We start from the raw sequence: 22,124 nt of genomic DNA on the forward strand, positions 1-22,124 counted from the left end.
CTTATCTTATTTGATGTATCAGCTGCATTTGACAAAGTTGATCATTTTTCTCTTGAAATACCCCTTGGTTTGCCTCTGAGAAACCAACAGAATAACCCCTTATCAGTCTCCTTTTCAGTTGTTCAGCTTCCAAATCTCTAAACATTGAAAAACTCAGGGCTTAGTCCTTACACCTCCACTGCAAAACAATATATGGCAGTTTGATTCTTTCTAATTGCTCAGGCTCAAAACTGTAGAGTTATCCCTGTCTCTTTATTTTACCCTCTACATCAGTCCATCAGCAAATTCTATCAGCTCTGTTTTTAAATATATGTCAAGCCAAATCACTTCTCACTACCTCCACTGCTGTATCTTAATCTAAGCAACTATCATGTCTAGCCTTGACTATTTCAGTAGTGACCTAGTTAGACTTCCTACTTAAGTCAAATAATGTCCCCAAATCCATCTAATTCAAAATAAAATCCAAAGTTTCCACATAGATTAAAAAGCTTTGCATACTCTAGCCCCTGGCTACTTCTTTGATCTTCTCTTCTGTGGTCTGGAATTCACTAACTGCAGCAGTCCTCCCTTATTTGCAGTTTCGCTTTCTGTGGTTTAGTTACTCGCAGTCAACTGTGACCCAAAAATATTAAATGAAAAATTCCAGAAATAAATAATTTATAACTTTTAAATTGCACATCATTCTAAGTAGCATCATGAAGTCTGGCACAATCCCACTGCATTCTGCCTGGGACATGAATCATCCCTTTGTCCAGCAAATCCACACTGTGTACACTACTAGCCTGATGGTCACTTAGTAGCTATCTTGATGATCAGATCGATGGTTGCAATATTGCAGTGCTTGAGTTCAAATTTTACTTAATAATGGGTCCAAAGCACAAAAGTAATGATGCTGACAGTTTGGATATACCGAAGAGAAGCTATAAAATGCAAGCATTAAGTGAAAAAGTAAAAGTTATTGACTTAATAAGGACAGAAAAAACTCATATGCTGAGATTGCTAAGATCTGTGGGAAGAACACATCTATCCATGAAATTATGAAGAAGGGGAAAGAATCCATTCTAGTTTTGCTGCTGTACCTCAAGCTGCAAAAATTATGGCAACTTCAGTGTCTGATAAGTGTTTGGTTAAGATGGAAAAGTCCTTACATTCATGGACAGAAGACATGAGCAGAAATGTGGTCTAATTGATGGCAGTCGGGTTCAATACTATCTAAGGTTTCAGGCATTCACTGAATGTCTTAGAATGTGTCCCCAAGGATCAGGGGAGACTACTGCATACTTGTTATTCTCTTTGTTTGGAAAACTCTTCCCCTACATAATCCATGTACCTTACTCTCTCACTTTATTCAGATGTCAATGTCACCTTATTAGAGAGGCCCTTTCAGATCAGCCTATCTGTAGTAAGTTTCCTCTTCCTTGCTCTTTCTCCCCTTTCTAATTTTTCTTTTTAACCCCTAATATAGTATATTTATTTGTTTTGTGTGTATCACCTATCTACCCCCACTGGAATGTGTACTCCATGGCAGCAAGGACTGCGATATTACCCAACCCTTAAAACGGTGCCTAGCACATCGTAAGCACCTAATAAATATTTGTTGAATTAACTATTGAAATTCTTAGTATTCTATTAATGATGAAAAGTAAAGACAGGTTTTTGTTTTCTACTTTCAATGTAAGTCTTAATTTTATATCTGGTCTTTTTTCCTTCTAAGACACTGTTTACATTGTCTCAAAGTATACTTCAGTGAGAAATTGTGTTTTTCTGGGTTGTATAAATTAATGGGTTATTTATAGTGTTGCTGCTTCTACTACTAATCCCAGTATGTTTTTCTCAGTATTTGGATATGATTCCTTAAAAGGTAACAAATTTCTTAGATGCTAACCTAGTTTTTTTTTTTATTATAAATAATAGCACAAAGTCTTTTATTAAATCATTCATTTGTGAATTTTAGAGGCCATCAATACAAAGTGTTTATTTTACTGCCCTACATAATTCTCTAGGAAGTCTACCTGTCTTATATTGGCTAATGAAGGGAGAAAGTTCTAACTTTTCTTTATTGAATTAAAATGAAAACTAGCCACATGTTTATAAGATTAAACTAAGGCAAAAGTTTGACTCACCAACACCTCCCTGGTATTTTTTTCTTCTATTTGGTTTCTCTGTGTATCATATATATGTGGGATTTAAATAATAGGAGAAATATGTAAGACCTCAAGTCTGATTTTAGCAGTTCTTGGTTTGTTTGAACGAGTGAGGAAATTATCATGCTTGTTCTGTGGGTATGCAGATACACGAATGTTACTTATGAATGCCCTCATGCTACCATGTCTGTGTCTCTAACATCAGGGGATGGATTTCAGAGAAGAAAATGAGGTGTTTATATTCTATTTTTTTATTGGGTATCCAGAAATGTTAAATTTTAAGCATTATCTTCAAGAGTTCTTATACACAATTAGCTATTTCAGTATAAAATTAAATGATTGATTTTAACTGGTGAACACTACTTATGACTTTATGTTCTCAGGATATTTTTAAAGTTTACATTGTATATGTCATGTTGTTTTCCTAAGTTAATTTTCAAGAAGAAATATTATAGTAACTAATATATTTGAACTTTGAACTTTTAAACATAGTTTTTATAGCTCTCAATTTCAAGGAATAAAAATGATTTTGGTGCCTTTTATTCCTTTATATTAATATTACCTTCTCAGTGACAGGAGCCCAAGTAGCATATAACTGAATTTTGCATTTTAAGTAATTTCTGGAGGTCCCTGAGAAACACAGTTATCCTGAGATGGAAGGCTCTGTAATCTAAAGAGTCTGATCTGTGTCTTTGTTGACTCACTGCATTCATTGGAACTGGATTTTAAAGAGCAAGTAGGCATTTTTAGGCAAAGAGGTAGATAAAGCAATATTTCCTGAAGTAGATTTCCTAAAATAGTCCCTAAAGATAATTAGATAGTAAAAACATTCAGTTGTCAAGTAATTTGGGGAAATACTGTGTTATTCTGGATTAACCAGTTTCTGTACTGCAAGACTCCTTAGCACTTTTACTGTGCTGATGGGCGCTGTGATTCTCCAAAAAAATAGAAAATGTATTAAATTTCTAAAGCTACCTGATGGTAGAACTCACTATTTTTCTCTCTAAATATCTCTTTATATCTCTTTCCTTTTAATATCTTGAGAGACTACTGTTCCACAAGTGTGAAATTTCTGAAATATTAGTATTCATGACAAAGTAAACTGCATGTTTAAAACCTTATAAAGATGGTACAGCATGGTGTGTTTGGAGAATAACTGGCAGTTTCATCTGACCAGAGTATGATGAGATTATGGGAGTAAAAGAGTGGCAGGAAGTGAGCTCAACCAGATGATGAAGTCTCAGTGTTAAAAATCTGTCCTATCAGCAGCGGGGGAACCAGTGAAGACTTTTAAGAAGGGAAGTAGCATGAACACATTTGCATTTTAGAAGGAATGGGCATGAAAAGGTGAGACTTTAGGGCAGAGTGTTTAATTAGAAGACTATTACAAGTGATAAATAATTGTGAACTGAAGATGTGGCTTTGGTTGAAGGATGATGAGTGGATGATGATATTATTAACAAATAGAATATCAGAAAGAAAACAAGTTTCATGGTAAAAGAGTTCAGTTTTTGGACATGTTTGGTTGGCTTGAAGTCTCTGGATGGCACAGGCATATATTAAGAATGCAATTGGAAAATCTGATCTACAGTTCTAGAGAGCAGTGTGAACTGAACTATGTATAGATTTGGGTATCGGTATGATGTTTCCAACCCTAGGAGGACGAGAGAGAGATATATAATAGACATCCTTCCACTGAGAAATGTTTATGCATCCCACTTGAGTTTTTCTGTGGTTAATTTACTTCAAATCCAGAATCTTTGGTTCTGAGTTTCTGAAAATTTTTTTAAATGTTATCTAAATCTAGAAAGTATACCTTTAGCAAGTAAACATCAGGAGTTCTGTGATTACTTTGGTTATTTGGTCAGTTAGTTTTGCGTATGCATGCTTGTGCATGCTTACACACTATAGTTTTTTATTTATTTTTATTTTTATTTTTATTTTCATATAGAGATAGGGTCTCACTATGTTGACCAGGCTGGCTGGTCTCAAACTCCTGGCCTCAAGCAATCTTCCTGCCTCTGCCTCCAAAGTGCCAGCATTACTGATGTGAGCCACCACACCTGGCTGTACACTATGTTTTAAATAGCTATTGTCCATTATTTTGCATTTAAAAGTCTAAACAGTGAAGACATAGGAGAATTTGTATTTATTGAATTAGGTTGTGGCCAAAAGAAGCACCTACTCTGGGTATACAATAACCATTAAGGTAAGTCTTGAATATATATATATTTTTTTACTAAATCCAAGCCATTTATATACATGTTTTAACTCCAGCACTCCCACCATGTGACATTTCCTTGAAAAATATACTTTAGCGTGTTTCTCATGCTGATTTTAGATGGAAATCAAATATATTATCAAAAGGATAATGTTTAATAATGATGAAAATTTCTCTGGTGTCAGAAAAACAGATGAAATAAATACAGAGGGGAGGCAGCATAGTGCATTCTAAAGTAGAAAAAAGTTCTATTTCTTTATTTTTCTTAAAAAGACAGTAAACTTTACTACTATTAACAGAGAAATTGTTAGGACTATGTATATTTGGGTCCTATTCAAAATATTTTACTAATAAAGGATTTATGGTTTCTGGGGTAGTAGATAAGAGCACACACCTTGAAGTGAGACCAGCAGGATTCAAATCCTGACTCCATCATGGAGTATCTATGTGACCAAAGCAAGCTACTTCATTGTTTTTGTTTACATTTATTCATCTGACAATGCAATAACAGTACCCAACCTCATTGAGCTGTTATGGAAAAGGATTGATATAATAAATAAAGCATGCTTAGCACATTGTAATCATTCAGTAGTGCTAATACCAGCAAATAAGAATATCCATTCAGTTGACTTCATATATACAGGTTGAGCATCACTAATCCAAAAATCCAAAATCTAAAATGCTCCAAAACCTGAAACTTCTTGAGTGCTGACATGATGCAACAAGTGGAAAATTCCACGCATAAGTACTTATCACAAACTTTGTTTTGAGCACAAAATTATTTAAAATGTTGCATAAAATTACCTTCAGGCTATTTGTATAAGGTATATGTGAAACATGTATGTGAAACACAGATAAATTATGTGTTTATACTTGAGACCCATCCCCAAGATATCTCATTATGTACTTCCAAATTTTCCAAAATCCAGACAAAAAATTTCTGAAACCCAAAATTCTTCTGGTCCCAAGCATTTCAGACACTCAATCAACATTCATGATGAGTCTAAGTATACACAATTGTAATGATCTGCTTCAAACATCCCTAGCTCTTTTCTACCTAAAGACTTTTGCATCAGCAGTTCTGTTTATATGGAGTGCTTTTTCTCTTGTTTCCCATGGCTGGCTTCTTGTTTTTATTCAAATTTCAATTGAGTTACCTGCTCAATGATGGCTTCAAGATTACCTAATATAAAATATTCACCTAGTCAATTTCAACCATATTATTCTATTTTAATTTTCTCCATATCATCACTTAATTTTTTATTGTAAAACTCTCATCACTGGAATGTAAACATCACCCTTGTTCTCCATTGTTTCCAGCACCTTGATCAGGGCCAGGCATATAATAAGTGCTTTAAAAAACATTTGCTAAATTAATGAACTAGTCTGTTCAGGTTGTAATGAAAGACCAGAGAAAAAGAGGGCATCAAAATTTCAGTTTTGGAAAAAATGTCTTCACCTGCCCTACCTAGGCCCTAAACCAGTATACCTATTTCAGTAGACTCAGACCTCCCAACTGGTATAGTTTGAGTATGGTCCTGCTATTTTAGATCTGACATCCATTATTACTTGGGATAAGATATGGTCACCCACATGTCTCCTATAGTGCAAGCTTTCTTTGCCTAGCCCTTTGTATCTTTCCCTTTTCCTAAACCCTGCTGGCTGGAGCACTGCTAAACACTACTGCTGGCCAGGGATAGTGGCTCACACCTGTAATCCCAGCACTTTGGGAGGCCGAGGCTGTTGGATCACCTGAGGTGAGAAGTTCAAGATCAGCCTGGCCAACATGGCGAAAACTCACCTCTACTAAAAATACAAAAATTAGCCAGGCGTGATGGCGTGCACCTGTAATCCCAGCTACTTGGGAGGCTGAGGCAGGAGAATTGCTTGAACCCTGGAGGCAGAGGTTGCAGTGAGCTGAGATCATGCCATTACGCTCCAGCCTGGGTGACAGAGTGAGACTCTGCCTCAAAAAACAAAAATAAAAATAAATTTAAAAAAAATAAACACTACCACTGCTAGGTACCACCCATCAAATTAGGGCTGTGCGGATATCAATACTTCCCCAGTTTGAGTCCTTTTTGAATACTAATTTGAACCACTGTTGCCACCCCTACCCATGCCTATAGCTGGGTTCATTCCCAGAGTCTTTTCCTTTCCACCATCCCTTGCTGCTGAGATCCTAACATTCTTTACAGTTAGGCCGATAAAGTTAGGCTCCTTAGAAAGGGAAAAGGAATGGTAGAACTGGAATGCAAAACTGCCTTTGAGGTTTATACAGACCCTATGTAACTTGTATGAATAGCCCTGCCTTTGAGTGTTAACTTTTAAGTTTAATAACCATTCTCTCTTTTGGTTATTGTCATGGTATTGAGCAATATTTCATGTCTAGGTAGGTGCCCTAATAGATATTATTCAATGATGCTAATACAAAGCCAATATTATGGTATCTGTCTGATGCTCCATTGCCACATAAATAACCTCTGCAAAGCTTAGTGCCTTTTCATAACAATTATTTTATTCACAGTTCTGCAGTTTGGTTAGGGCTTGATGGGAAAGCTTGTCTGTTCTCCATACAGCAAGAGCAGAGGAGGCTTGACATCTTAAAGCATGGTTCTGTGTTCCAAGAGCAACCATCTCAAAAGACAAAAATTGGAAGCTGCCAAAAAAAAAGGGCACAGTGTTGTTTCTGTATTATATAGGTCAAACAGTCATGAAGCTGAGATTCAAGAACACACATAGATGCCACCTCTAGATGGGAATACCATATTTTAATATAGTATTAATATTGCCAAGAATTTAGGCCCATGTCACCTTAGATATTCAGCATTTCATTTTTTAAACAAAATAAAATATATGACAAAAAATCAAAGAAGAAAACCTATAAGGTCAGATCATAGTGGAAATTAGAACACCATGTGCACAAAAGAAGTATTTTTTTTAAAAAAAAATCACTTGACTCTGGGAAAGCTGGCAACATTTCAGACCACTACAGTGGCATTTAACCTAATTACTGTGAAACATCAAATTGGAAGCCAACTGAGGATTACTTGAATGGCCTCAAAAAGTTAACAAAACTATTAAGAAAACTTACTGTTGTTAACTTAAGCCTCTGAAAAACAGGGAAAAGAAGTAAATGCGTAACTATTTTCTACAGTTAGCTTTTTTGTTTTAAAAAATTTCAGTTTGGTCTTGTGGGCAACTTAAACAATATTATGGAGTTAAAATAACAACAAAAAACCAAAATGCCAGAGCAAAGTAATGTTTACTTTATGTGGTGTCCATGCTATTTGGATAAAATGAAAATATATGTGTTCATTTAACTGTGGATTCTGGTATTCTGAAGTTAAAATGTTTCCTTCATTTTAGAGAAAAAAATAGCAGGAATAAGAAGGTTTTACAATTTCCATTATTCACTGTATCTAAGCTCTTCTATAAACAAAGCAGAAGCTTTGACCTGGTAAGAAATGTGATTATACTTTCTTCAACTTTTGTCCCTCAACCCAACATCTTGCCTAAACAGTTTTTAGTTATTGACTTTTTAAAAGATGCTTTAGAATTAGATATGGAAGGGTGAAAGGTGCATGCTGTTTTTAGTCAGCATCTGCAGTACTATAACATGAAAGATCTTTCCAATCTATTTTCATTTCTTTCCTTCTGGATAATCCGATTTTGCAACAAATTGATTGCTCAACCTCTCCGTGTCACTTTTCAATAAAATCAAAAAGGTTGCTACAGTCCCAAGGTGGGGAAATGGTCCCTTTCTGGAAAGGGTGAGACCCAAATGTCAGTTCATTAAACAGAGTGACTTAGGAGACCTCTAATGCCTTAGCAATATATTCTAAAATCCTGACATTCGAAACTTAAATTGATCCTTTTCACTGATAAGCCTACTCTTGAAAATTTTATTTAGAGGAAAAACTGAAGTAAAATGCATGTTATAACTGACTCTGAATAATTAAATTTTTCCCTAAGATATAATTACTAGGGAATCCCTCATTTTCCTGCTGGCAAGCACCTCATTTCCTTGAACTCTTACACATGAATAAGACACCAGCATTGAAATTCTGACATCACAATTAATTAAAAGCATCTGTCTAAGACAGACATAACAGATCATATTGAAAAGAAGACTGAACTTGACATTAGAAACCTACCTTAGAGTACCGGCTTCACCACTGACCAGTTGCATGTCTTTGAAGAAGTGTGAAGTTTGAGCAACCTATTTAGTTAGCAGTGTCCTCATTTGTCAAATAAGAAAAATGTCATCTACTGTAACAACCTGACAGAGTTTTGAGGTTAGATGGTGTATCAAATATGCAAATACTTAATATATTGCAAAGCATCATATAAGCAGAAAGTATCCATTTTAGGAACTTTAATGAAACATATATGGATTTTTGTAAGTTGTGGCTGTTAAAATTTCTTTTAAGAACATTGTACAATGTTAATACAATACATTTTCTAAGCACAAATATAATGTTTTGTACTAATTAAACAAAGTATATGCTCATTAAGGATAGAAACTACGAGTTATATATCTTTATGTCCCTAACATTTTAGAGAACAGTTCTATATAGGCCAAGTTGGTTGTTTGATGTGTTGAATGCATGACTGAGAAAGATACTTTTGAGGTCATTATTCCTCAGTTTGGAAGTATAAATTAGCTGTTTTTAACATTATGAATTCCAGTGAATTCTGCTGTCTTTTTAATTATTGACTAATAGTATATATAACAAAATTATAAGAGTAAAAATGCCATCACACTGTTAAGCTGTTGATGATTTCATAGACTGAACTATGGGGTTTGTGAATGGGGGATTGTATCAGATTATTAGTATCCACTGTTACACTGTCACACTGAGGTCAGTGCAGCTAAGAGGATTAGTGATAGTAGCCTCCAATTGACTTTAAAAATGTAAAATTAAAATAAGTATTCTAGATTTTTAGTATTTTCAACAAGTTATCTTGAAAATTTAAACAAAGTTGCCCTAACCTACAGTGTAAACTTTATGTTGCTGCCTAATTTCATGTATTTTCTCAGGAGTTTCTTTAGGAATTCTGTACTTCCATTCTAGCTTTTGAAGTCTACTCATACAGCTTTAAATCGCTGTTTTCTTATTCTCTCACAAAAGTTTTCACAAACTTTTCTATCCCTACTTAAAATACTGTTTTATAGTTGACTTCTTTTACTGTTTTGACAAATGCATGCATAGCATTGATATCTAACTTATTTTCACAGTTAGTACCTGCAAAAATTAGCATAATGCCTTGAAATGCAGTTTGTCATAATCGCAGAGAAAATTCATTCATTAAACTTTTATTGAGAACTTTTTATGTGCTTATCAGTCTCCTGGTAATCTTTTCATTTAATTGGGCCCAAGTTTATGCAGTTGCAGTAAAAAATATTCATATCTATTTCAGGGAGACAAAAGCAATTTCAGCTAACGGTTTTTTGGGGAGTTATTTTAATGAATTATACTTAGGTATCATTTTATAATAAATTGTTTCATTGGTTAACAATAATAGACTATAGTATAAAAGATTTGTTATTTTGGGTAGTAACAAAGAGTTTGAAAAAGTAACTTTTTTCTCTTTTGTCTTTAAAAAAATTGTTATTATGACAAAAGACATGTTTTAAATTCATCCTGGAATAAGGAAAGGTGATGGGGTTCCTAAAGTTTTAAAGCAAGGAGATAGGTTTTAAGCAAAGGGAACAAATTATATAAAGGAACTAACACATAAGGTGTGACACATTCAAAGAAATGTCACTTGTGTAGAGAGGCTGGAACAATGGGCAAATACCAAAAGTAGCAGATGAGGTTAGCAAATTAATCAGGGTGCAGATCATTAAAGGCCTTGCTTTCTTGCCAAGACATCAATATTTTTTTCTTAAGGCAGAGAGGAGCCTGTAAAGGTATTTAAGCAAAGGAGAGATACTTTAATGGGTAGGTTTGGAAGGGACTTTAGTAATATACTGAGGAAAAGCATGCTCAATGATTAGCTATGGAACAACAAGACAGAATGTGGTGAGCATAGTGCATCAGGGGTATAACAAGGGAAGAGGATCCTGAGAAGGAGAGTGAGGAGAATTCAACAGGGGTTCAAAAGATTTCTTGATCTAGAACACTGGGGTTCAAAATGATTCAATGAGTTCAATTGATTCAATTTTATTTTTTAATTAAATCACTTAATGGCAGAGAGCATCAATTGGGGTTCAATGCTCCAGATAATTTTATGGATAATCCTATCTAATTTGCGGATATACTATATCCAGAATAAAAATGATGCAGACTAACATTATAAAAGAACACCTTAGTTTGTAATAATGTAAAATTAATAGTGCTGTCTATTCAGATTTAACTTGTCCCTAAGCAGCTCTAAGCACATTAAATATGAAAACAAGGCCATGTTTTTGGTAAGACACAGAGAGGCAAACAACAAGCAATGTCATTTCCTATCTGGCTCTGTCTGCCTGTATTTTCACATCAATCTGATATTCTCCTCCTTCCCCCATTGATCTCTCATTTTTAGGTGCAAGTGAGTTAATTGTAATTTTCTCCTAAATATGTCATATTGTTCTTGGCATGCCTTCCCCATCCCCATTCTATCTGGTAAGTTTCTGATCCTCCTTAAATGCCCAAGTCTCTGTAAAGGCCATTCTAATGTCTCAAGACATTTCTACTTTATCTTCAATGCACATACTTTTGCACATAATTAACACACACTTTCTTCTTAAATACGCTGTTAACTTCTTAAGGGCAGAAACTATGTCTTTTTATTCATTTCTGTTGAGATGTGTCCTCTGCATATAGATACGTATTGGGCATGTAAGTAGGTACTTGCTTATTGTTCCAAGCATGAAAACCATAGCAACTGTGGGGATAGAACCTCGGCTTTGCTGTTGATTTGCTCTATAAAGCATGATAAATGACCATTCATCAGCTTGTCTTTCTTAATGGTGTTAATCAGACCTCTTTTGAAAACATTAACATTTGTGGTTGTCGCCTTCCCTCTCACCTGTTCAAGGTTCTATTAGTGACACCTTGTCTATTCAGTTGTCTTACACCTTCTCTAAAAGAGTGGTGTATACAACATTGACCTCTGTTGAAAAAATTTGTTTTTGCTCTCAATTTTTTTACCTTTTGGGTGTGTTTTTAAAAGCTCTAAACATAGTTTTAGCCTTCTTCTTTGTCTCCTTATTTAAAAAAAAAAAAAAACACAGAATATTGTTGGTGTGCTATATCTCAAACAAATGTTTTGGAAACAAAACAGCAAAAGAATATTTAGTAAAGACATCTAATGTGTATCCATACACTCTTTTATAAGTAAGTTATAACTTGTAAGATACTTGTTATTTCAAGCTAAGAAACAAAAAATTTAGAGCTGCCTGATTTGGGACATAAATTACTACACTTAACACGGGTGCTGGTGGTACCTGTGCACATTTTCCAGTGATTTTTTTTTTTTCATTATTTGATGCTTTGGATGAACCAAAAATGCTGGTGTTTTAACATGGCTTCCCCCTTGCTTAAAAATTGTCTCCTTTACCCCTGTACTTTCTTTTCCGGCAATGCAAACCACACTGAAGTGTCTAATCAAGTACCTCCTAACTGGAATTACACAAAGAAAAAACTCATTTGCGGAAGAATTGCATTGCAGAACAAATGACATCATTTGTATTAAAACATTCTATGCTTAGATTTCTTTTTCCATGACACTAGAGATCCATCATTTTTAGTCAAGCTAAAAATAGATTGTAATTTTATGCTTGTAAATAATGTCTCATGCACAAGGATACTGGATAAAAATAGAAAGTAGGATTTGATTTTTAAATTAATACTGTATCCCAAAATACCACTTCTTTACCTTATTGAATATATTTGAGATCCTGCTCATATTTCCTGGAGCTTCATAATATTTATAAAACTAGAATGGGCAAAGAGAATGCTTTATTAGAGGCAGCTTTTCCATAAAGCATCTGAGCACCTTGCTGCTGTATTTTTAGCTCAATCTCTGTGAATATTATATGCAGCGTATGGTCTCTCAACTTAAACACAACACTGAAAACTACCTCTTTTCCTTCAACTTTCATTTCAACATGTATTTTATGTGCAAAGATGCAGTATTAGCAAGAAAAACAGATCTCCATCAGCATTTGCTTTTGAAACAGACCTAAGGAAGTTAGGTAATTCTAAATTTCTAATAAAAATGTGGTATAGAACTTGATATTAGATATTCAATTTAATAATTGTTTTCCTATCTCCTTACCCTTAACAAAAACATTCCTGTTAACTTTCTTTTATGAAAATTCTTTGGCTAGGAACTGTTAAGAAATCTACAAACAGAGCAAAGACAGAAATACTCGTGCTCAATCCTTACTTCATGGTGACTCCATTTAATAGCGGTATTTTTTACTCTAGGTCTCCGAAGAGCCTCAAAGTACATTTCTTTTTGCCTTCTGACACCTCCTTTCCTCCCCCCTTCTTTCTTTCTCCTGCAAATTAAAACTGCATTGCCATAAAAATATAAGGCATATTTGGATGAATAGAAGGATGGATAGAAGTATGATAAATCAAGTATAGTAGGTTGTTAATGGTAGAATGTAGGTGGAGGGTATAAAGGCATTCACTCTAAGATTCTTTCAGTTTTGCTAGATGCTTGAAAGTTGTCATAACAAAAATCTCTTAGGAGTGGTTACCCATGAAGGGTGGGATTACAACTTTTACTTATTCTGTGTTTAAATATTGTACACTTATTAGAGAAAAATGAAGATAATTCTTTTAAAAGCTACACAAATCTGTTTTCACAAATGAAGTCATCAGACTGTTAACTTAAATATTCTTCATATTTGAAGTTTATCTTCATCCATGCTAAATAAGGATGTGACAAAAGAATCAGCTGTGCTCACATCATACAATAGGAAATTGGGTACTTCAATTATAGTATAGTCAACAGAATACTATGCAGCCATTAAAATATATAGATAGAAACAAATGCATTGACATGGAAAGATAATATAATATAATAATATAATATATATAAATAATAATATAATATTTCATATTTTGTAATATAACATTTTATATTTTATACCTAGCTAGAACACATAAAATTTATGAATGTAACTGAAAGTAACCATATATATATATAAAATGTTCTCTGAATTATGATGCTATAAATATTTCTTATATGCTAGAACACATAAAATTTATGAATATAACTGAAAGTAACCATACATATACATGAAATGTTATCTCTGAATTATGATGCCATAAATTTTTCTTATATAAATTTATTTACATTTAAAAATCTTTCCTAAAATAATATTTTCCTGTGCTTTTTAACTTAGTAACATAAGAGAGAAGGAAAACAGAAAAGAGAAGAAAAGAAAAAGATCATGCCATTTTTCTGGGAAAAAGGAGCAAGGAAACTTAGTATGTTTAATTTTTTATCAAACCAAAAAGATTATCTGGATTTTCCCTTTTATCTATATCATGGCAATCTGGTGTCTTACATTTTCTAAATTTTGCTCTTGTAAAGAATGCACTTGAAATATGTAAAAACAAATAATTTCATTCATTCTTCTGAAGATATTTTCATGGACTTGACTAGCGATTTTGAAAGGAAAGTTAAAATGTTTTTATGTTGTGGGGCCCCAGGCATTTCATACTTGGAAATGCCCTATCTTGAATCTCTAATTGCATTACATTTCTATGTCTGACTCACGAGGAAAAGAAGCTTCAAAGCAGAAAACAGAAAATCTAATTTCTCTCTAAATACAATAACCATTTATTTATTTCAGACAATGCAACACCTATGTTTCAAGGTTTCCCAGTGTCCTACACAGAAGAATCAAGAGTTCAAGGATGTGTCAATTAAGCAATAAAAATATTTTTACTGATTATGGATCTCTCTATAAGGAGATTAAGCAATGTGTTGAAATTAGGTACTCTTTAAAATATGTCTCTGAAAAAAGATAAAGGGAGAAGACAATTACTGTTATTTTTTCCATTCTGCCAACATTTATTGGATACTTGGTTTATGACCCTAAATTTAGTGTTTCAGTTATTGTTTCCACGCTTTAAAAGACATATTTTTCCCCATAGATTTTCTTTCAATGGCTATTGAAAGAAATGTTGAATAGACATAAAAGTAAAACAAGCAAAAATAAAGTTCATCTCAGGTTCTAGTCCTCTAAGATTTTCTTTCAATGGCTATTGAAAGAAATGTTGAATAGACATAAAAATAAAACAAGCAAAAATAAAGTTCATCTCAGGTTCTAGTCCTCTAGTCCTCATAGTCTGTTATATGGAATTCATCATTTATTCTTTTATATGTATGTATGTGTGTGTATGCTCCCCCCCTTCCTCCTCCTCTATACTGGTAGCCTATTTTAAGTGTGTCTTCTTGTTCCCTCAAAATATATAATGTTTTGTGTTCTTTATGTCTTGTCTTTCTCAGGTAAAATGTCCAGTGATCGAGCTTTGAGGAAGCAGCAACAGTTGAACAACCTTGTCTATGTGGTAACAAATCAGGCCAAACCTGGTGACAGAATTGTGGATTTCTGCAGCGGTGGGGTATTATGTCTCTCCTTTCATCCTTTTTAGTCTTTCTAAGATTATGAGACTTTTCTATATTATATTCAGGGTCACATTTTTTTTTGGCAAGATTGTGGTTTCAGAATGAGGAAAAGCTGTGGGGACCAAAGCTAACTTGTTTATCTCACTGACTTTTTCAGGGCCATGTTGGAATTGTCCTTGCTCACATGCTGCCATCATGTCAGGTAAAGCCAGAATAAGAGATAAAAGGAAATATTTAAAAACTATACAGTTCAGCTTGCCACATTTGGTTTATCCCTGGGGTTTCTAATCACCCAAGTCAAATATGTGGCACAGGCATTGTCTTTTCTTTCAAATAAATTTCCAAGACTCAGAATCTTAAGGAAAAAAAAGTAAAGTAAGATCATAAAACAGTTATCAATTTTTAAGAGGTTTATAGGTTTAAGTAATTTTTCAAAGAAATAGCTATTTTATTGCTAAATAAAATAATTATGATTCAACTAGTTTAATTTTCAACATAATTTTAAATGGAAATACTGACCTCTGAAACTTGCTGAGCATGTTCTTTTGGTATCTTGATTTAGATGCATTGCATCGAAATTATAACAATAGCAAAATTTTTTAAGGAAAAAAAAAACCCCAAACCTACAATACCTGATCCATCAAAATGCTTTGCTTTTCTTTTTCTCATTAAGTCATTGTCCATATGGATGCTTATTGTTGCAAATTTTAAAGATGCAAACAAAATTTGTCCCTTGCTTTCACTCAATATTGTATCATAAATGTTTTTCCCTATTGCTAATAGTTTTACATATCATCATATTTCAGAGAGTACCAAATATATTTTCAAGTAAATATGTCATAATGTATTCAATCATTGCCACAATTTCTTAGAATTTTTTGCTGATTTTAGTCCTCTGCCATGTTAAATCAGTTCCTCACTGTGACCACTTTTTAGCATAAAAGTCTGTTTATTTTTGTTTTTGTTTTGTTTTGTTTTTAATACAAACTCAACTGCAACAGAGTCTTTGCTGTGAGCCCTCTGGAAGGTGTGAACTAATTATAGTGAATACTTCCGGGAGAAAAAAAATGTGGAAGAATTAATAGACTGGCCAGAATAACATGTAACAGAATGATGACAAGGGGACAGGGAACAGCATTCTTTTATTTTTCTTTGCTTAGAGAATAAACAGGAAAATAAATAAGGAATCCTGGGAGAAGAGGCAGGTGTTTGTTTTATTATTAAGTAAAGCAACAATTTTGTGATTGAGTAGGAGGAAGAGAGCTCACAGAGTAAAATTCTGAGAAGCCGAGTCAGGGATGTAATATCTTTTCTTCCCTTATTAATATTTCTGGAAGCTTAGAAAGGTTGGAACCAAAAATGAGTAATCTTGTCTAGAATAGAGTCAGGAAAGCCTTTCATATCAAGTATCAGGTTTTTTAAACAGATTTTTTCTTACAGACAAGCATAAGAACAAAATAAGAACTAGGAATGATTGTGATGAAAGTGACTTAATTCTTTTCATTTTTCTCCATTCAAACCATCTTCTCTGCCTAGATTATCACTGGAGGCTCCTAACTGGTTTCTCTGCCCTCTGGCCTTGCTCCCACCAATCCATACCATACATTACAGACTGTGCCCTGGAAATTGTGTACCAATTTTCTCAGTTCTTCAAACACGCCATATTCTTTGTCATCTTGGGCCTTCATGTGTGTTTCTCTCCCTAAAATACTCTTCCATTCCCCCAACTGATTTGTATTCATTTTTTAGGCCTCAGTTAATGTGTTACTTCCCCATGAAAATAGTCATCAAGTTTGAGTGCTCCCGTCGACATTGTTTGTCTTTCATTTAACGCTTATCACACTGTATTATTATTATTTTTTAATGTTTTGTTTTTGTTTTTTTTGTTTCTTTGTTTGGTTGGTTGGTTTTTTTTTGTTTTTGTTTTGTTTTTGTTTTTTTGCTGGTTTTTTTTGAGACAGATTCTCCCTGCGACACCCAGGCTGGAGTACTGTGGTGCGATATCAGCTCACTGTAATCTCTGCTTCCCGAGTTCAAGAGATTATCCTGTCTCTGCCTCCCGAATAACTGGGACTACAGGCGCACACTACTGCACCCAGCTAATTTTTGTATTTTTAGTAGAGACAGAGTTTCACCATATTGGCCAGGCTAGTCTAGAATTCCTGACCTCAAGTGATCTGCCTGCCTCGGCCTCCCAAAGTGTTGGGATTACAGCGTGAGCCACCACACCTGGCCTACACTGTATTATTATTGCTTGTTTCACTTATATCACTATGCTATAAGAATAGTTCAAGGACCTTTAATTTTTCCTTTCTGTACCAGATTATGTGACATACTTCCTGCCACAGAATAGAGGCTCAATATAATATGTTCTACATTATTAAAGCTATGAAATATAGTAATAATGCTTTGCCTAATGTCTGAGTTATGTTACTAAATATACTATTGTTTTCTGGGTAAAATCTAGGTTACATTAATAGAAAACAAGGAATTATCATTAATTCGTGCTAAGAAGAGAAGTGATGAACTGGGTTTAAGCAACATTTGGTTCATTCAAGCAAATATGGAATATTTTACTGGGATGTTTAATATTGGAGTAAGTAATCAAGTAATTTCAATTTCTTTAATTAGCTAAATAAGAAAAATTACATGCCTTAGAGTAAATAATAAAGATAACTTTGTGTTATTTGCTAAACAAATAAATCTATAATTTTGTATACTTATATTATCTATGAAATATAGCATACTAATGAATATTATTTTATTCATAGCACTTCGTCATTATATAATAGAGATAACATTGGCTCCTCTGTCAGACCAGAACTTTATTTTCTTCACTACAGAATCCCCAGTAGCAGGTGCTTAAAACTGGTTAATAATTGAGTAATTGATTCTGATGAACATGACTTGCCTTGGTTTATTCTGCATTTCTAGAAGACAATGAAGGAAAAGAAAAAAGAAGAAAAGAAAAGAAAAATAACTTGTTAGTAATCTCTAAATACAAGCATTGCCTTGTGATGTTTTGTAGCTAAGATTTTATATTTACATGTATTTTCAGATTCCAAGAGAGAAAGTATATTGATCGTGTTTCTAAACCTTTGGATCCAATTGTTATTATTTGATATTATGAAAAATCCCTAAGATATGTATTTCTGCCTGAGCATTAAACCCCAGGGTTTTATTCTTTCTTGTAGAATTTGAGTTTTATGAACATGTTAGTGTTGCTGCTATTTCTATTTGCTTTAAATAATTTTTTTTCTGATTTTGATAGGAATATACATTTTGATAGTAATACAGAAAAATATATAATAATATAAAGAAGAAATAACCTATATGCCTATTATCAAGTGATAAATACTATCAAAAATCTTTAGTGTTTATATATTTATGCACACATATAAATGCATATTTTACACATATATGAACATTGTTAAGACCATACTACATAGATCCTGCATTGACTGAATACAGTCTTTTACCTTTTTAATCATACTTTTATTTTCTCATTGTTATAATGCAATTATTACTATTATGGATATTTTGTGCATCCTTTAAGAATTTTGATGCATTTGCCAAACCACTTTCCAGGAAGGTTCTTACTGACATCCTTTCTAATTACATATGTTCATATAAACATGGGGTTGTCTAGGTAGAACTTTTATCAACTTAAGTAATTCAGACCTTTTATAGTATTTCTGATTTTTACCCAGTGAAGTTTACTTCTTAAATATTGACTACTGCAAATTTGGGGGTTTACTGTAATTTTTTTTCAACCTAAAAAGTATGCTATTGGTTTCCTTTGTAGACACGATCTACAGTTTACTTCTGTCTGTATAAGCCTGGCTATTAATAAGGAAATTCAGGAAAATGTAGACATGTAATCTAGAAAATTCAAATTAAAAATATACCTGTGCAGCTTTAACTTTACATAAATGTTGAGGTAAAGTTTAGAGCTTCTCCCATGAAACAAGCCATTAAACCAGTCCAGGTATTACTAGTACACCAGACAGAATGGTAGCAAGTAAATGTCGACTGCTACACATTTATTTACCTCACAAAGCATGGAATTTCCAGCCTATGTCTGGTCCATCTGTCTCTTGGCCCTTCATGACTTACAGATACGAAATCACTCTAGTATATTCTTGTAACTTCCAAGTGTATAATTTACTAACGCCAACTAAAAATGTATCTCTCTCTTTGGAAGTGAAATTTTTCTCTACATTTCGTAATACATCTATAATGCTTTTTTCCTTTCATAATTACCCTTGTCAAGGTGTATAGAAAATGGATTAAAATTGCTTAGAAGGTTAAATTAAAAGTAGATTCACTCTGAAGAAAATAATTTGCCTAGGAGAGTAATTGAGGTATTGTCACTAGGTAAATCAGACTAAATGCATCAGAGGTTCTAACTCCTGTGTTAAATGCATTCCAGTAAAAATAGTGTGGCTGTTCAGTAAAATACACACACACAAATTTAAAAAATAGTGTGGCTAGAGAAGAAAGCAGAATAACCAGATATTAGAAATGCATTAAAACTGCATAAATTCATGGTTTTGTGATATTTCAGTAAGGGCTTAGTTAGCATTTATCTTTGCTTAGTAAATGCTTTTTTTTTCATTTACGATTTTTCTTTAGATAAAAAAATTAATAGTATAAACAAGATTTTAATGAAGGAATTTTAAGACTTAGAAACAACTAAGTCTTTTTAAATTATTAAGTTTTATAATATGTGTATTAATACCCATGTTCTCAAACAATATTACAAATATTTATTTGCAAATAGTATTACATAAAGGGCCATGACTATGGAAAAATGCTCATTTTGCATTAAAAACAAAAACTGTATGAAGGCTAAACAGCCTGCCACCAACATGTTTAGTTGGAAAATTTCAACAATAACAAACAGTCATTTCAACCAGATGATAAGGTACTGATTTCTAACAGTATTGGTGAATCCTTTCTATTCATCAACATGTATATGAAAATCTCAAAAAACAGTTTTATTTTCTAGTTATTGGTATTTGCTTTTTGCTGTTTTGCCCACAACATAATTTTTAATTATTGTTTATGACTCATAAGTGCTGACTACTTAATTATAAGCTCATTTCTATTCATGTAGGTATGTTAGTGTACAATTAAAAGAAGCATGCAATTATAGACTGCACTTCGTAACATTTTTGATGAGTAATTATATAATCCTTGTTTTAAAAGATAAGGACCTTGAGAAATTATATATCCTGCAGGCACGCTTTCTAAAAATCATTAAGGCAAAATAGGGGACTTCTGAGATGAAAATAGCAGATAGAGGTATTTCAACCCCACTTCTCCCCGAAAACTTTCAGATCCCTAAATAAGAACAAGAATCAGAAAAATCAAACTCTATCTATGATGTAGCTATATTCAACATTCTATAACTTGAATTACAATATGAAGTAAGAAGGTGAAAAGCAGATTGAAGAAAAATGGTAAGCTATTGAGTAGAGGAGAAGGAAGATAAAGTTGAAATGCATGCCAGATGGAGTGGCAAGAAGGCTGTCAGGACGCAAACCACTTTGCTCCCACAGAATCCCAGAAAAGTTTAGGAATTCAGGACATGTGAAACCTCAGAGGAAATGAATAGGGAGGGACTGAAATCATGTTTAATTAAAAATATTATTTAGAGACAAGATTCCTGCTCTCATCTTGTGTAAACAAGAAACTACCTCTCCCCAGCTACTAAGAGAGACAGGAAGTTTATTCTATGAAGAAACTGAACCAGAGAGGCACCAAGTATAGAGATAGGCATAGAGAAGGGCAACGGTGATGTGCCATACCAAGAATAAGAATTAAAGGAGAATCTGCATACTGACAGATAGATCTCTTCCCTACCCATCTGCCTTCTAATTCCAGAACCACAGAAACAGGATCATTTCCACAATCATCAGGATTAAAAGATTCCCCTCTGTAGAAGCAGAACTGTCCCCAGAGAAAAGAACTACAGATACTGCAGCTATAATTTAAAAAAAAAAAAAAAAAAAAAAAGGCACCGGTCCAGGCTTTTTGATCACCCAGTCACTAGTGAAGCCCACCAGTTTTCAAAGCCTTACGCTTTCATTCAGAACTTCCAATCAACTTTTTAGTGGTTTATTCTTTAATATGAACAGCTAAAGGAATACCAAACATGGAAAACTTCCAAAATGGAAGATAGAGACCTGTATTAGTCTGTTCACACACTGCTAATAAAGACATACCCAAGACTGAGTAATTTATAAAGGAAAGAGGTTTAATTGATTCACAGTTCTACATGGCTAGGGAGGCCTCACAATCATAGAGGAAGGTGAATGAAGAGCAAAGTCATTTCTTACATGGCAGCAGACAAGTGCATGTGCGGGGGAGCTCCCCTTTATAAAACCATCAGATTTCATGAGATTTATTCACTATCATGAGAACAGCATGGGAAAGATCCACCCCCATCATTCAGTTACCTCCCACTGGGTCCCTTCCATGACACGTGGGAAATATGGGAGCTACAATTCAAGATGAGATTTGGGTGGGGACAGAGTCAAACCATATCAAGACCAAAGCAACAAACATGATAAAGGGTCTTAGTCAAGGAGAGACAAGAGAAGATAATACATTAGTGAAATAAGGATATAATAGAAAAAGAGTGAATGATCAGAGAAAAAGAAAGGATGTCTTGAAAAATAAAAGTATGTTAGCCAAAATTGAAAACAAATTAAAAATTAAGAGATAATGTATTTTTTAAAAGAAATATAGCATACCACTTGAAAAAAAAAAAAAGAAGAAAAAATGAAACTGGAAAGAAGCAAATTTTTTAATTAGAGATTTAGTCCAGGAATCAAATACCTCAGTAATAGCAGGACCAGAAAAAGAAAACTGGTAAATGGTGGGGAGGAATACATCAAAGAAAATATAGGAAAATGTGTTAATAATTAAGAATGCGTTTCTCTTGATAAAGTTAACTTACAGAATAGCCTAAGCCAAGGCACACTGTGAAATTTCAGAACACCAAGGGTGAACAGATTTTCCCAACTGTTTCCACAGAGGGAAAAAAAAATAGTGATATACAATAATTTATAATCCAAATGCTATCACACTTCTTAATAGTAGTGTGGAAGGCTCGATGACAGTGAAACAGCACCTCGAAAATTCCAATAGAAAATTTCTAATCTCAA

General features: G+C 33.6%; 1 protein-coding gene across 3 annotated transcripts in view; it reads left to right on the plus strand.

Annotated features, from left to right (window-relative positions):
- GSTCD (glutathione S-transferase C-terminal domain containing) overlaps window positions 1–22,124 on the plus strand; it is a 132,599-nt gene that overhangs the window by 93,114 nt on the left and 17,361 nt on the right. For all 3 annotated transcript variants that reach the window (XM_005555611.5, XM_005555610.4, XM_074040259.1), the window contains 3 exons: window positions 14,830–14,945; window positions 15,107–15,151; window positions 17,417–17,545. In XM_005555611.5, coding sequence (XP_005555668.3) covers window positions 14,830–14,945; window positions 15,107–15,151; window positions 17,417–17,545 — 290 coding nt within the window. The remainder of the gene's footprint in view (window positions 1–14,829; window positions 14,946–15,106; window positions 15,152–17,416; window positions 17,546–22,124) is intronic.

This window comes from Macaca fascicularis, chromosome 5 (genome assembly GCF_037993035.2).
Source record: "Macaca fascicularis isolate 582-1 chromosome 5, T2T-MFA8v1.1".
Lineage (NCBI taxonomy): Eukaryota > Metazoa > Chordata > Mammalia > Primates > Cercopithecidae > Macaca > Macaca fascicularis.